Source organism: Protopterus annectens, chromosome 8.part0 (assembly GCF_019279795.1).
Source record: "Protopterus annectens isolate FY-2018-M chromosome 8.part0, PAN1.0, whole genome shotgun sequence".
NCBI classification, from domain to species: domain Eukaryota; kingdom Metazoa; phylum Chordata; order Ceratodontiformes; family Protopteridae; genus Protopterus; species Protopterus annectens.
Genome location: NC_056741.1, coordinates 1,922,484,032 through 1,922,499,590, shown reverse-complemented (window position 1 = coordinate 1,922,499,590; position 15,559 = coordinate 1,922,484,032). Strand labels below are relative to the sequence as shown.

Sequence of the window (15,559 nt, the reverse complement as noted above, 5' to 3'; positions counted from 1 at the left end):
GGACAAAATAAAAACAATGAGGTTAATACCAACAACTTGAATACAGATAATAATTCACAAGTAAAGATGGTCTTAATCTATAACAGTAACATTAATAGTATTTCTCAGGTGATAAAAAGGAATTGGAATATTTTTCACACAGATGATAAATTAAAAGTTGTGGTAGGTCCCTACCCGAGATTTGCATACACTAATAATTTGAATTTGAAACAGATCTTGTGTAGGAATGTTCATCCTGTTATGAACTATGTAATGGGGACAAAAATGGGTACGTTCCCATGCAAGAGATGTAAGGGATGTCAGTATATTAGTGATACTAATTCTTTCTTACATCCAATATCTGGCAGAAAGTAGACACCTAAGTTGTATGCAGATTGTAGAACAAGAAATGTGATGTACCTAGCTAAGTGCATATCGTGTCAAGCTTTCTGTGTTGGAAAAACCAACAGAATGTTAAAATGTACAGTTTTGTACCTACCATAAATGTAGATGTTCGTAGGTCCACATTGCTGCAGTCCTTACTAAACTGATGTCAGAGCGTCAGGTATAAAAAAGCGCACGACCGGCGTCATCCTCAGTCTTTTTTCTTTTAGATGTCAGCCTAGTGGAATGAGGCCTGATTCAGCCCGGAATCTCACCACCATGATGAATATAACAGAAAGCAATACAAAAACCAATCACTTAGAAATAGTTTTTTTTGAAAACAGGTTTCCCCTGAAGAAAAGGAAACAAAGGACACAAAACTGCACTGACCCTTTAGTTCTGCTCAAATAATAAACAATAACTGCACTGCCTGTGAATATCCAAACTGTGCAAAATCTTTATTTTTGGGGGTTTGCATAAAAAATAGGCAAATGAATAAATTGGTTCAAGGGCACACTAGAACACTAGAAAGGCATAAAAATAGGCAAAAGTAGGATAAGATATTAAAGATATTAGATCCTTATGAAATTAAGAAGGTTCAGCAGCCATAAGGCCTGTAAGAAACCCTTCTTGAAGGTTGTAAAGTAAGTTTTCCCAACACAAAATTGAGATCCCAAACAGGGTAGGAGGCTCTACGGGGGGTCTTATGTTCTTCCCCTCTAAGAAAAATTGTAAACAAAGGATAGAAGAGAGAATAATGGAGGGTCACAGTGAGCAGAAATGGAATGGCTGCAGCATGAACCTTTATAGAAAGAAAAGACAAACCCTTGTCTAATAAATCAGTAAGATATTGAGAAACACTTAAACAAATCAGGCTTTAAACATCAAAGTCCTTTTGCTCTCCCCCAAAAAAACCTCCTCCATTTATCAGCATAAACTTTTTGTACTTGTAGCCTCCTGGCTGGCAAACAAAATAACTTCAATGTTGTGGAAGCTGAGACCCTCCTCCTCCCTGTACAGAATATGCCAGGCTGGGCTGTTAGATGCAGAGACTGATCTGAGATTTTGATGAATGCCTTGAGACTAAACTTCTCAGCAGTGGGTACCAGTGCTGTCGAGGCAAATCCGGGCTATTAGAATCATGGATGGCTTGTCTTGTCTGGCCTTCAAAGTACATCCACTATCTGTCTGCTCACACATCTCTGCTAAGGAGTTCTGTGCTCTGTAGAAACCCTGCTGAAGAGATTGAGGTGTAAACTGAGGCAGTCTCCCACAAAATCATCGCTTTGCCTAAGAGAGAGGGTACTAATATTTTCCCCCTTGCCTTGATGTACCACCACACAGTTGTGTTGTTTTTGTCTGTTTGAATCAACTGTCTCTGGGTGAAGTAAATCCTTGAAAAAGCCATCAATGCAAATTGAGGTGCTAACATCTCCCTTCAGGTTATGTAATGTTAAGTCTGGGAAGTTCACATGTGAACCCATTTTCCATTAGAGTTTTTCATTGAAGCCTGTCATTATGTTTAGGTGACATTCCTGAGCCCCCCACAGAAATTCCTTTGAATGCAAGGTATTATTTGAATGATCCAGTCAGATCTTGGCAGTGTTGTGTACATATTTTGAGATACTCACTGAAAAGCTTCCCTCATAGTTTCAAATAAGGATAAATTTGTATTCCTCTTAACCTGAAGAGGCTATATCACTGGAGCCACCTTTTTGTGAACACCCTTCCAGCATCTAAAAATCCAGGCTCCAACAACTGGCCTGAGAACAACAACATGAAGATCTTTGAGATCATCCAGAGTTACCAGTGATCAGGTGAACTCCATGTTCTAGGCCTGAAAGTACTGAGCTCTCTGCCCCCCTACACATCTAGATCTACCCTAGAAGAAGAAAGAAGAAGAAGATCGCCCACCCCAGTAGGCCAATTCCTACTAAACTTTGGAGCTGCACCTGCAAAAATCTTTAACAGTCTGCATCTTAGCTCTTCTGTCCTTGTCTTTCTCCAAGACCCGACTCCACTACAGGACCAAACAAACAAAGACAGAGACTAAAAAGGATCCAAAATTTATTTTTTTCTCTAGTCGGACAAATCTCTGATGCCCTCTGAGGGCGAAGAACTGAACCACCACCAACCCTGGAGGAAGCCTGTAAAACTGTAGCAACCACTGCAAAAAGAAAAAGACCACCCTGTTCAGAGACCATACCAAATCCTCCAATATTCTTTACTCTCTGCCCACTCCTGCCACTCTTTTTTTTTTAGTTTTGTAGTAAGGAGACATTTCTGATGCTAGTATGAATTCACTGCCCGCAAAACCCCCATAGCTAAATAGCTAAGAAGTATGCACTTTCTTACCCCACATCTCCAAATACCTATCTGGTTTAACTGGCGAGGGGGGGCAGAATCTCTGATTAAGGGAAGCCTCGGAGAAACATCTTGAACAACATCACAACAGGAGGTATATAGCCAAGGGTCTATGGTGACGGACTACCCATATGTAAGGACTGCAGCAATGTGAGATGAAGAACATCAACATATACACGAGTGATGTTAGGTTGGTCTAAGGAATAATGCATTATATCAACAAATTGAAACTACTAAAGGGCATAAGTTTCAGTTTATGGTGTTACAAATCCAACATGAAAGCATAAGAGGAGGGGACATTACACATTACACTGAATTGGCAGTGTTAAAATGAATAGCTGATTTGCAATCTAACCACACACCTGGTTTAAATGTCTGCATGCCTTTAAAGCCCCTATTAAAGGGGCATAGGTTCAGTTACTGATTTTTATTGGATATTCATATATTTAAATATGATTGGTTTTATGTGTTTTTTGATCTGATGAAGAGCTAATGCTTGGAAGCACTTATTTGTATTTTTAAAAAACGTTATACAGCTGGTCATGGTGGCAACAGTGTGTTTTTTATTTACATTTTCTACAGTTTATTTTACCACTGTGAGCCTTTATTTCTTCTTTGGCTGTTGTGGACATTCATCTTTAGGTATTACAGCTACTACTACTTTCTTCCATGATGTTGGTACTTCTCCTCCTCTTAAAATACTGTTAAACAAAACCTTCCAGATCTTTATCAGTTACTTCCCTCCTAGCTTCCGAACTTCCACAGGAATACCATCTATTCCTGGGGACTTTCCTATAGATTGGTTATACAACACTATTTTTATCTCATCTCCTCCTATCCTTACTGTTAGTAATTAAGCTTCTTCTGTCTCTAACCTTGGCATAGTTAATTCTTCCATAAACATTTCCATTTGTACCTTTTCTTGATTTCCATATTTCCCTGCTTTAAACAGACTTTCACAGAATTTCCAAAATATTTCTAATACGTCTACAAGATCCCTTGTTATCTTCCTTGTTATGGGGTCCCTAAGCTTGGTGACAGCCCTTTCTACTTTCTGTTGCCTGAGTCGTTGTGCTAAAAGTTTTTGTGCTCTAGCGATATTATCAAAAAACTCATGTATATTATCGAGATAATCCCTTATTTTCTGTTTATCATTCTGCAGTTGCTCCTCTTCTTGCTCTGTAAGATTCCTCCTATTTTGCAATACTTTAATATTTGTCAGTCCCTCTAAATAATTATTGTTACTTCTTAACTATATTTCCCTTTCTTTTATTTCTACCCTTTCTTTAAATTCCACTTTAATTTTATCCCACTCCCTAGCTATATTTTCAGATGAAGTTTCTATCTTCTCTAATTGCTCTTATATAATCTCCACTACCCATTCCTTAAATTCCTCTCTTTTCAACACATAGGTGGGAAAGTGCCAGTGTCACATTTTTAATTCATTACCCTGTGTTTTTATTTTAGTTATTATTGGTGCATGATCTGAAATAGTTATTGGGCGAGTATCAAGACCTTCAAGTAAATACACATGTTCCTGTGAAATGTAAATTCTGTCTAGCCTAGCCCAGTTTTTATACCTTGGGGAATAATATTTAAATTCACTCCAAATTCCTAGTACTGAAGTCACATCTTTCAAGCCAAATATTTTCATAAATTTCTTTCTAACTCTACTTTCCTTTGTTATATTTCCCTTTCTGGGCCCCTCAGACACATCTTCACTATTGCAAATCAAATTCCAGTCCCTACCTATAAGTAATATTCCTTTAATAAAGCAGATTTTTTCTCACAGAATTTTCTTTAGCTCCATTATAGCAGTTTTTGGTGGAATATAAATACATGCCAGTGTAATCCTCCTCCCTTGCCAGTAGCGCCTTAGTACTACAAATCTACCATTATTGTCTTTTTTCCTCCACTATTACTACTGGAGCTCCTCTTGCAATTAATATAAGTACTCTACTCTTCCTTTGCCCCAGGTATTCTGCTGAATAACTTCCATGAAAACCTTTCTTTATCAAATTCACATGTTCAGTTCTTTCCAAGTGTGTCCCCTGTAGCATAGCTATTTGCACTCTACATTTTTTAATATAGTTCACTACTCTTTCTTTTTTTGTATTTATCTGTGAGACTGTTGTTGTTTAAAGACATTAAAGAAAGAATCATATTCTTGAGGGATTATTATTCCCACCTTTTATGTATAACAGCTTTTTTGTTAAATGTCTAGTTCCAGCGTTTATGTTACATCCATGCACTGTTTTGCAGGTTAATCTTTTATACAGTTGTTTCTTGTCATGTCCATTTGAGCCTGTCACATCTTGCAGAACTTTTTGTGTTATTGAAAACCCTCAAATAAACACACACACACACACGCACACATGCACACCTGCAATGGACACACACACACACACACACACACACACACACACACACACACACACACACACACACACACACACACACACACACACACACACACACACACACACACAATACTCCCCTAAAACCTCTATCTTAATAACACACAAAACTATATGCATCTTCAAATATTGAAGTTTTACCCCTTAATAGGAACAAAAGTTCCAAACTGACAGCCACACACAGACTCAAGATAAACAGAAAGAAAGATTATCCATGCTAACATGAGTGGTAGAGCCTGTGATTCTATTAATTTTTTTCTGGTATTGCCTTATCTTTATAGCTCTCCCAGCTGAGAAAACACTTGAATGCTTTCAGAAAACATTTTCTCCAAACCATTTCTCTTTATCAAAGTGTCAGTGACATGGGAACCAGATACAGGACTATTTACTAGAAAAAAAGACCTTATAATATTCAATATTCTTTTTCATTTACTTGCTTTCTGTTAAAACTTGTTTCAACATAAAGCTAATGGCCTTACCCCAGCTATTATGTCATGCTCTTTTAACCAGATCTTTTTTTTTACATTGCACTGTGGTGGTGCTGCGGTAGCGTTGTCGCCTCACAGTAAGACGCTCTCCGGTTTGATTCTCAGCTAGAGCGTCTTCTGCATGGAGACATGCATGAATGGTTGTACCTTCGTTGAAGGTTGTGCATCAGGGCTGGTAACTCAGTATGTAAAAATCAACTACCAATCATTAACGGACCGGAGTTCCGCTGTGGCGACCCCTAACTGGGAAAAGCCGAAAGACACAAAATTGCCTACATTTCTTAAAACTGAAAAATGAGAATGAGAGAAAAGGGAGAAAGAAACAAAAAGAATAAACCGAAGCACATATTTATATTAGTATCCCCTTTATGCTTAAAAATAACTGAAAAAAATGACTTTATAACATGTAGAGAAAATCATGCACCACTTAAGTAATATTATTAAGGAAAAAAAGTTATTTTTACTTACAGTTAACTATATCTCTCCTCTTCCCCTCTCCAGAGTATTTTTCTAAATATTAATGACATGAAGTAGGGCACAACCTCTCCTCTGGTTGATAAAAGTATGTTTGACCTGTGTATAAAACTAAAGGGACTAAAAACATTTTTACTGCTGGTATCTTACTATCCATATCCATAGGCAAGAGCTTTCAGTTTCTCAGTCTTTGCATTATCTTTGTTTAGTTTCTTCCACACATATCCTTTGCTGCCATAATGGAATCCTTTTTAATCCATACTCCTAAATACTTCATTTTATCATGTCCCCATAAATATTGGTATTGCTGAACCAATTTATATGTGGGTACATAGTTTATAGCTATAGCCTTTTTTACCTTCAGTAATTTTATATCCCGAAAAAATAAATAAATAAAACAGAACTGTCTCAGAATATTCCACAACACTGAGATGTCCTTTAGGTTTCATCAGGTACAAAATAATATAATGTGTAAATAAAGCCAACTTTTCTTGATCATCATACCAATTATATCATTGTACTTCTGAGTTCCTTACTTACTTTATCAGTGGTTGTAAACATAGTGCAAATAACAAAGGTGAAAGAGGACACACCTGCCTGGTTCCAATGTTTATACTCAGATTGTCAGAGAGGAACCCTCCCACGTTCATTTTTTTTTCTCTGATCCTTCATATATCCTTCTAATTAACCTTATTATTGTATCAGGAAATGCAAATCCTTCCATTGCCCTACTCATAAAATCTCAGGATACTCTCTGAAATGCTTTCTCTGCATCAAGACTGACCAATGACAGCTGTATTTTTCTTACATTTTGCTTCCCTCTGGATCAACATTGTTTTATTAATGCTGTCAAATGTTTTCCTTCCCTTCATAAAACCACATTGGTCCACGTCTATTAATTTTGGCATCACCTTTGCCATTCTTTTAGCCATTATAGACACAAACACTTTATAATCATGGCTTAGAATGAAATGGGCCTATATGAAGCTGGATCACTGTCTTTAGATATTAACAGCATTTTTCCAGGATGTTGGTGCCTCCTCTCCTTTTAAAATACTGTTAAAAACCTTTCAGACCTTTATTACTTTCTTACCTCCTAGCTTCCAAACTTCCATCAGAATACCAACTATATTCCTGGAGCCTTTCCTGCAGATTGGTTATACATCACCATTTTTATCTCATCTCCTCCTGTCTTAACTGTTAATCAGTAAGCCTCATCTAACTCTAACCTTGGCATAGTTAAGTCTTCCATAAATATTTCCATTTGTGCTTTTTCTTGTTTAACTCACTTCTCTGTGTTACATACATCATCATAAAATTTCTGAAATGTCTCTAATACCACTACAGGATCTCTTGTTATTTTCCTGTTATAGGCTCCCTAAGTTTGGCAATGACCCTCTCTACTTTCTTTTGCTTAAGTCATTGTGCCAAAACTTTTTAAGTTTCAGAGTTATTATAAAAATGTTTTTTTTAACAGCAATCTTTCTAAGCTCATGCATATTACCCAGACACTACCTTATTTTGTCTTTAGTACTCTGCATTTGAGCCTGTTCTTGTTCTGTGAGATTCATCTTATTTTGTAATACTTTAACCTTTGTAAGTCCCTTTAAATAATTATTTTTACTTCTTAACCAGATATATTTTTCTTTTATTTCTAGCCAATTTTTAAACTCCACTTTCATTTTACCTCACTCACGAGCTATAATTTCTGGAGTACCTTCCCTATTAACTCAGAGATATTTTCCACTACCCATTTCTTAAATTCCTCTTTTTAACAGGTAGTTGGGAAGCATCAGTGTCTCACCTTTACTTCATTACCCTGCGTTTTTATCTTAGTAATTATCGGTGCATGATCTAAAATAGTTATTGGATGCGTATTAAAGTTCTCAATTAAATGTACATGTTCCTGTGAAATACAATTTCTGTCAAGTCTAGCCCAGTTGTACTTTGGGGCATACTAAATACCTCCAAGTTCCTATTACTGATTTCACATCTTTCATACCAAATATTTTCATAAATTTATTCAGAAATCTACCCTTTTTTGTTATAGATTCACTTACAGGGCTCCAGATACATCCTTATTTTTACAAACAAAATTCCAGTCGCCACTTATAAGTAATATTCCCCTGCTGACAGCTGATTATTTCTCCCAAATTTTTAAGCTCCAAAACAACAGTTCTAGGTGGAAAATAAATACATGCTAGCATAATTCTCATCCCTTGCCAGTAGCCCCTCACTACTACAAAGCTGCCATCATTATCTTTTTTCCCTCTTCTATCACTACTGGAGCTCCTCTAGGAATGAATATAAGCACTTCTCTTTTCCTTTTTTCCTGATATTCTACAGAATATCCATCTTGAAATCCTTTCTTTATCAAATTCACATGTGCAGTTCTCTCCAAATGTGTCTCCTGTAGCATTGTTATTTGCACTCTGCATTTCTTAATATAATTAAGAATTATTTTTCTTTTTATCTATACCTGTAAGATCATTCAATGCCAAGATAATATGGAAAGTTTTGGTATTTTGGTATGAAGTCAGCATTCCCACTTATTATATACAGCAGCTTTTTAAAATGTCTATTTCCACTTTTTATGATACATACACCCATACAGGTTAATCCTTTAAACACTTTTTTCTTATCAGAATTGGAAGTTATGTCACATTTTACAAGACTTTTTATTTTAATAAAAACCCTCAATCAAAATACCAAACACACCTCCAAAACTTGGTCAGATTAATGGAAACATACAAAACTATGTACATCATCAAATAATGAAGTGTAACCCTTCTAATAGGAACATTTCTACCAAATAGACAGCTGCTAATGTGGGTCCTAATTAACTTGAAATTAAGGTTATCCATGTTAAAAAGTATGTTACTGTCTGTGCTTTCACTTATATAAATTGCTGTCTGTTCGATTTTTTTTCTTTATTCTCCCTGCCCAGATGTGACAACTACTTGCAAACTTTCAGAAATGATTAACTTTCAGTCTTGAAGAAACCATTGTTCTGTCTTTTACTGTCCTATTATCATCTTGCCTCCATGAAAATGTAACAGAAGAAAGAAAAATGTAGTCATTTGTTGCAGCCTGATAAACAAGCTGAAATGAAACATTTACTGCTAAAAGAAAACTTTTCATTATATTTGTTGTTCCCATATTTACTTGTCTCCACTTAAAATTTGTTAGTACATTACGCCAAGGGTCTTAATCCAGAAATTCACCTATGTAAAAGAAAGAGAAATACATATCTGCTCTACATATTTTATTATGTATTTTACCCCCATTCCCCACCTCAATAACAAGGCTGCACCCTACTAACTTAAACATGCTTTTGTCTAGCTTTTCTTTTCTTTTTGCACAGTAATGCCTACATTTCTTAATACCAAAAAAGAAGAATGAAAGAGAAGGGGAAGAAAGAAAAAAGGCATCTGTTTACTTTAACAACTTTATCACATACAAGAGCAACACAAAGTACTTTAAAATATACAATTTACATTGTGAAAAGGTTCATAGAAAAGAACATGTTTTAATTAAAGTTACCTTTTTTCCTTCTGCTTCCCCCTCCCAACCCTCAGAGTCCATCCAAACATTAATTACATGAAGTCAGGCAAATGCTTTACAGTTCTCCATAACACTCCATTCTCCATCACTGTTTACATTTATTCTTATACGGTCATATTTCATAAATGCAACTGATGTTTTGCAATCTCACATTTACTCACTAATTTCCATGTTGGTGGTCCTCTTCCTGTTCATTTCCATCTTCTACCTCTAGATTACTGGAAGCCATGTCTTGCACCAAAGCTGGAGCATGAACTTCTTTTTATTGAACAACTGCAGGTTTCTTCCCAGTAAGTATTTTTTTCACATTTTCTAGTTAGTTTTCTTTTAGGCTCTCATTTTCTTCTTTGTATGCATCCTGGCAGTACACGTACTAGCCAGTAACTGAATTTTACAGTATCACTTCTGGTGTTTCTCAGTTTCTGTTTCCACAATGGGAGAGCTGAAGTTAAGCTGCTGAACAGTGTGCAGACATCATGGAAGTTCTCATCACATTGTATTGACATTAACATAACTGAAATGGTCATCTGACTTGAATTGCTGACTCAAGCAGTTATTTAATATGATGCACTAACATGTTCTGTTTTAAACACTTGAAGATGAATTTAATTCTGAAAGCTCGTGTGTGGTGTATTTATATATTTGTTTTAATAAATTACCATACAGCTTCTGCACATACCATCCTTAGAGTTAAATTTACAGATTTTTGTAATCTTAATGATATTCTAGCACAGGAGAAATCTGCAAGAGTGAGAGTTGTAAGGGGACCTGTAATTACTAATTGGGACAGCTTTCTCACATTTCTGTATAATACTATCCTAGCTGCAGTGCATTACACCTGTTTACGTCTGTGTGTCATGCTTTGCTGTTTCAGATTCCTGTGCAATAATATCTTATCTGCAGTGTATTCATGTATAATCCTCTGAGTGGTACATTCTGTTGTTTCAGACTCCTGTGTAATGCTGTCCCACCTGCAGTGCATTATACATGTACCTGTGTATATCACTCTATCTTGTTTCAGATTCCCATGTAATGCTGTCTTACAGCAATGTATTACACACTCGTATCTCTGTATGGTATTGCTCTGTTGCTTCACATTCCTGTGTAACACTGTTCCACCTACAGAGTATTACATGTAAGTAACTCTGTGAGGCATGTTCTCTTGTTTCACATTCCTGTGTAATGCTGTCTCACCTGCAAAGTATTAAATGTATGTAACTCTGTGTGGCACACTCTGTCTTGTTTCAGATTCCTGTGTAATGCAGTCTTACGTGCAGTGTATTACCCATATATATCTCTGTGTGGCATGTTCTGTTGCAAACTCAACAGCATTGAACAAAGATGGTATTTTACGGAAATTGTGTCCTGTTACTCAAACAACAGGAGCTCTGCTGCATATTGCTCCACTGAGAACTGGCTCTATGCAAATGCAGTACCTGTGAACAGCAGCCTACTGGGATTATTTGCTGCTGTGCAATGAAAGCAAGTTTAATATGAACAGAATCACTGTGTATTAAAATAAAGTAGTTAAATATTTCCTCCTCTGTGCTAGTCCTTAAACTCTAAGGACCACTGACCTAATTGATTACTGTCCATTTACATGACCATTAGATTACACTGTCTAAACAGTTACTCCTTCCTTCTAGGTCCTTGATCTTTGCTTTCAGTAACCGAAAGCAAACCTGTTTGACTTTGTGTTTCCATACTATTGATTCAGCAACAGCTATAAACAGACTGCTTGCTGAAGTAAAGGGCCTTCCAGGTTAGTTAAGTTAAAATGTAAATGGCTTCTTGCTTCCTGATATACTAGCTACTACTGAAACCTGGTGAAATAAAGAAGTATTAGATACGGAAATCATCCATCCTGGATTTAATATACTCAGGACTCACAAGGAAAAACAAGTGCGCTGGTGGTGTTGCCATTATTGACAAAAACTGGTTAGAAATAAAGCCTTCCCCTACAATGAGGAACTCCTAATATCACTTCTCAAAATCAACAATAAAAAGTCTCTGTGTATCTCATATATATATATATATATATATATATATATATATATATATATATATATATATATATATTTGTATACACACATATATATGGTAACCATATGAAATGTCGGGACACACTACGGCTAGTCCTAAAACATGGAGACCTAATGGCCGAAAGAATGGACTTAAATATATTAAGTCTAAGATGCCATTTCTTGGAATATTCCCTTTTCTCCTAGGTATGGAGATCTTGGTGTTGGTACATATAAGTTCAGAGAGTGTGGGTGACTTGTACCCCCATGGGAGGAGTTCAGGGGGGCTTGTCCCCCCAAAAAGAAATTTTGAGGAGAAGAGCGATTTTTTTAAGATTAGCTCTTCCCCAGTTTTCTGTCTCTTTTTTTTTTTTTTTTTTTTGCCTTTTCTCCACTTGGCATTTTGAGTGCCCATCTCTCATACATGAAGCAGTGCTCAGGGTTTATTTAAAAAAAAAAAAAGCTTTTTTTACACTTTTAAAATGTAGCAAGCCAGTTGTTGTAGTTTAGACTTCATGTGGAGTGCTACAGTTCTCATGTTTGAATGCTTTGGAGGAGGGTTGGGGGCAGAGCACAGAAACGGAACCTGAATGGCTGGGCAGGAGGTAGAGGGGTGTGTTATGCATCTGTAATAAAAGTGGGGTTTTTTTTCCTCCTCACTTGATGAGCTGAGGCGGGTGTAGTGGTTCACAGTACTAGCACAGGGTGCTGGTTGGGCCAGCTATGCTTCTGCTTATATCAATACTCTAGCCCAATTTAACTGGAACATATTAAAATATTGATGCCACCATTGTACACTTTAATTAGATATTTATAAATATCCTTAACAGTCTGCCCCTATATAAATAAAAAGTGTCAAAAATCAAACCCTGCAGCATAGCTAACTAAAGAAACTAGAAACACTGTGCTTCATAAAGACAAAGCCAGGAAATACTGGCATAAAAGCAGACACAAAACATATTTCACACATTTAGGCATCTCAGAAATCTTGCTAAAGGCTGCATTAGAATGAATAAGCAAACCTGTTATACCAAACTCCAATTTAAACACCAAAAAATACAAGACGTTTTGGGTCATCACTAAACAAACTTCTGCATTCTCACCAAACTGCCACACCCTCTCCTTCTACTTCTAACACCACTTACTCAATACCATCTAATTTCATCTCCCACTTTATGCACATAGTACTGTCTCTAATTAATAATAATAACAAAAATTCACCTCTCTCTCTCCACCCTCCATCATCCATCATCCTGTCCCTGTCTCATCTGTCAAAAATACTAGAAAAATACATCCACTCGCAGTACATTCTTCTCCAAAACACAAGGTGGTTTCAGACCTCACCATAGTACTACCGCTGCTGTACAACTTCACCAATATCATAACCCAATATAGGAATGACAGCAACCTGGTATCTTCACTGTTCTTAGATTTAACTAAAACATTTGACACCACATTCCCATCAAGATATTAATGTACTTTTCTTGGTCTTACCCAGCTCTTTCATTCATGTTTCTATAGCTATCTGACTTGATAGGCAGCAAGCTGTCAAATGGAAGCAAAATGTCTCCTCCTCCTACCAGTAACTTGTCAACGACCCACAGGGATCAATATTAGGCCCTTTCTTATATAACTTTTTTTATAAACAAACTACATAGTGCCACCCACCTTGCTAGCAAAGCTCAATATGCTGATGACTCAGTCCTTATATTTGCAGACCCTTCCCTACCAATACTTCAGGATATCACAAAAATTCTTTCATTGCTATTAAAACTTGGCTTGCAAATCTACTTTTAAATCCTAAAAACAAACAAAACTGATGGTCTTCTCTCCTTACTAATCATGAAATTAAACAATCTTTAGAAATATCCTCATCCAACAACACAAAAACTGAAACTATAACCCCCAACAAAACTTTCTAATTGACAATAACTTAAAATTTGACCAAATTATATTGTTAGATAAAAAAAAGACACAAGAAACTCTGTTCTCTCTCTATAGAAACAAACTCTACCTGACATGATGGAAGGCAAACACTAGCATCTACCTACTTTCTTCCATCCTACGACATGCCTCACCTAATTTTACAAACCTACATACTACATTTAAAGCTAAACTGACCACCTGTTACAATAAAAGAGTCAAATTTGCTGCAAACCTTACATACAGGACACCACTGCAGGACCCTGAAACAACTAAATTGAGTTGAGCTACCCCGCCTTAACATGCTCACAACTTTTTACTGCACACAATCTTATACATGCACCAGACAAACAGCCAGCACTAAAAGATACCCTGCAGCACTAATCTCCAGATAAGGATCTTTGCTTAACCAATAAACTCAGTAATCACAAAAATGTCTAACTCTGCAGGTCACTCACTATATTGCCATTGCCTATCTAAACTATGGAACACCATTGCAACATACTTAAAACAGATCATGAAACTTTCTGCCTTCAAGCCCTTACTAAAACAACACTTAAACTACACGTGGTTGTGCTCCTCAAATGTGCGACTCTACTTTCCTTTGTCAGCTTATACCCCCTATCTCTTTATAATCTCTAAGCCCTTCTTCACAACATTCCTTTCTACTACTCCTCCTCAATTACCTTCTTATCTTAATCCCCACTTTATATTTCAGTTTCTTTATGATCTTCCCACTTTATCCATCTTCTACAAATATTCTCCATCACTTTCTTAAAACTAGGTTCTATGTCAGTACGTACACAAATATTCTCACCCTCACCATCCTTGACTCATCAGTTATGCAATATTCTCCCTCTTTTACCTTAACCACCATCTACAACTATTAACTACTATCTACAACAAACTGTTTCACACTCACTTACCTCAGTTGTACTTATTCTTAGCACAGTAACCCACCTTAACTATGTGTCATATCTAATGTGTACTTGTTAAAAATCTTTTTCACATGAGCTGTTTGCAAACTAAATCTTTTACACCTGGAATGGAATATCACTTATAACATTACAATAGAAGAAATACCTGTTATATCTTTGCATAGTTTCACTGTAGCACAATCACCTATCTGTATCTAAATGTCTTAAGAATCATCTATGTTATGTATCTTTGAAAAAAATAATTGTTTTGCCATGAATACCTTATAAGTAGCTGCTGGATCTTTTCTCCCCAGGCCTTCACTGAACATGGACTTTGCCTATTTGGGCTTTCCCAGTAAACAAAGACAAATAAATAGATACAGAAAGAAAGGGCACAGGGGTCAAAAGATTTCATGGTCCCCTGCTGATGACATTTCGCGTTTACTTATACCATCCTACAAGTGGTCCAAACTGCTGTCTGCATTCCTTCCTACCCCTTCACCAAATTCCATGTGAAGTGCTTTATTTTCAGTCTAAAATACCAAAAGTACCTTCACCAACTACCTCTGTCTCCCTGAAATGCTAGCAGTACTTTTAAAGCAAATCAGAAGGATTCATACCCTCCAGTCTTCTTGGAAGTTACTGTCTAGGTAACATTCCTTATTTTCCTCCTTAGGCGCCACTGCTTCTCCTATTTCAGATTAAAATAGAGACCTCCAGGAGAAAAAGCATACTCACTGTTCCTAGTGTTACTGGACAGAACATAAGATAATATATTATACATAAGATCAGAGCTTACCTGATCAAGATCAATCAGCTGAGGATAAGCCCCTGGCTTCTGAATGGCGACCTTCACAATGTCCTTGGGCGGTGGCATACTGTCAACCAAAAGATGTTACAGTTACACTGCCTTCCTGATGGTCATACCAGAGACATGCTGTCTGAAAAACACAGAAGGTTTTCTTCAGTTTCAAAGACATTGGCAACACAATCCTATGTCACATGGACTTTGTGCAAACAGTAAATTG

At 36.6% G+C, this 15,559-nt stretch overlaps 1 protein-coding gene across 1 annotated transcript in view; it reads right to left on the bottom strand.

Moving 5' to 3' along the window:
- The window catches only part of ELMO3 (engulfment and cell motility 3), a 1,057,243-nt gene that overhangs the window by 839,114 nt on the left and 202,570 nt on the right, over positions 1-15,559 (bottom strand). The window contains exon 2 of the mRNA XM_044081425.1: positions 15,331-15,472. Within this exon, the coding sequence (XP_043937360.1) occupies positions 15,331-15,408 (78 nt within the window). The 5' untranslated portion in view covers positions 15,409-15,472. The remainder of the gene's footprint in view (positions 1-15,330; positions 15,473-15,559) is intronic.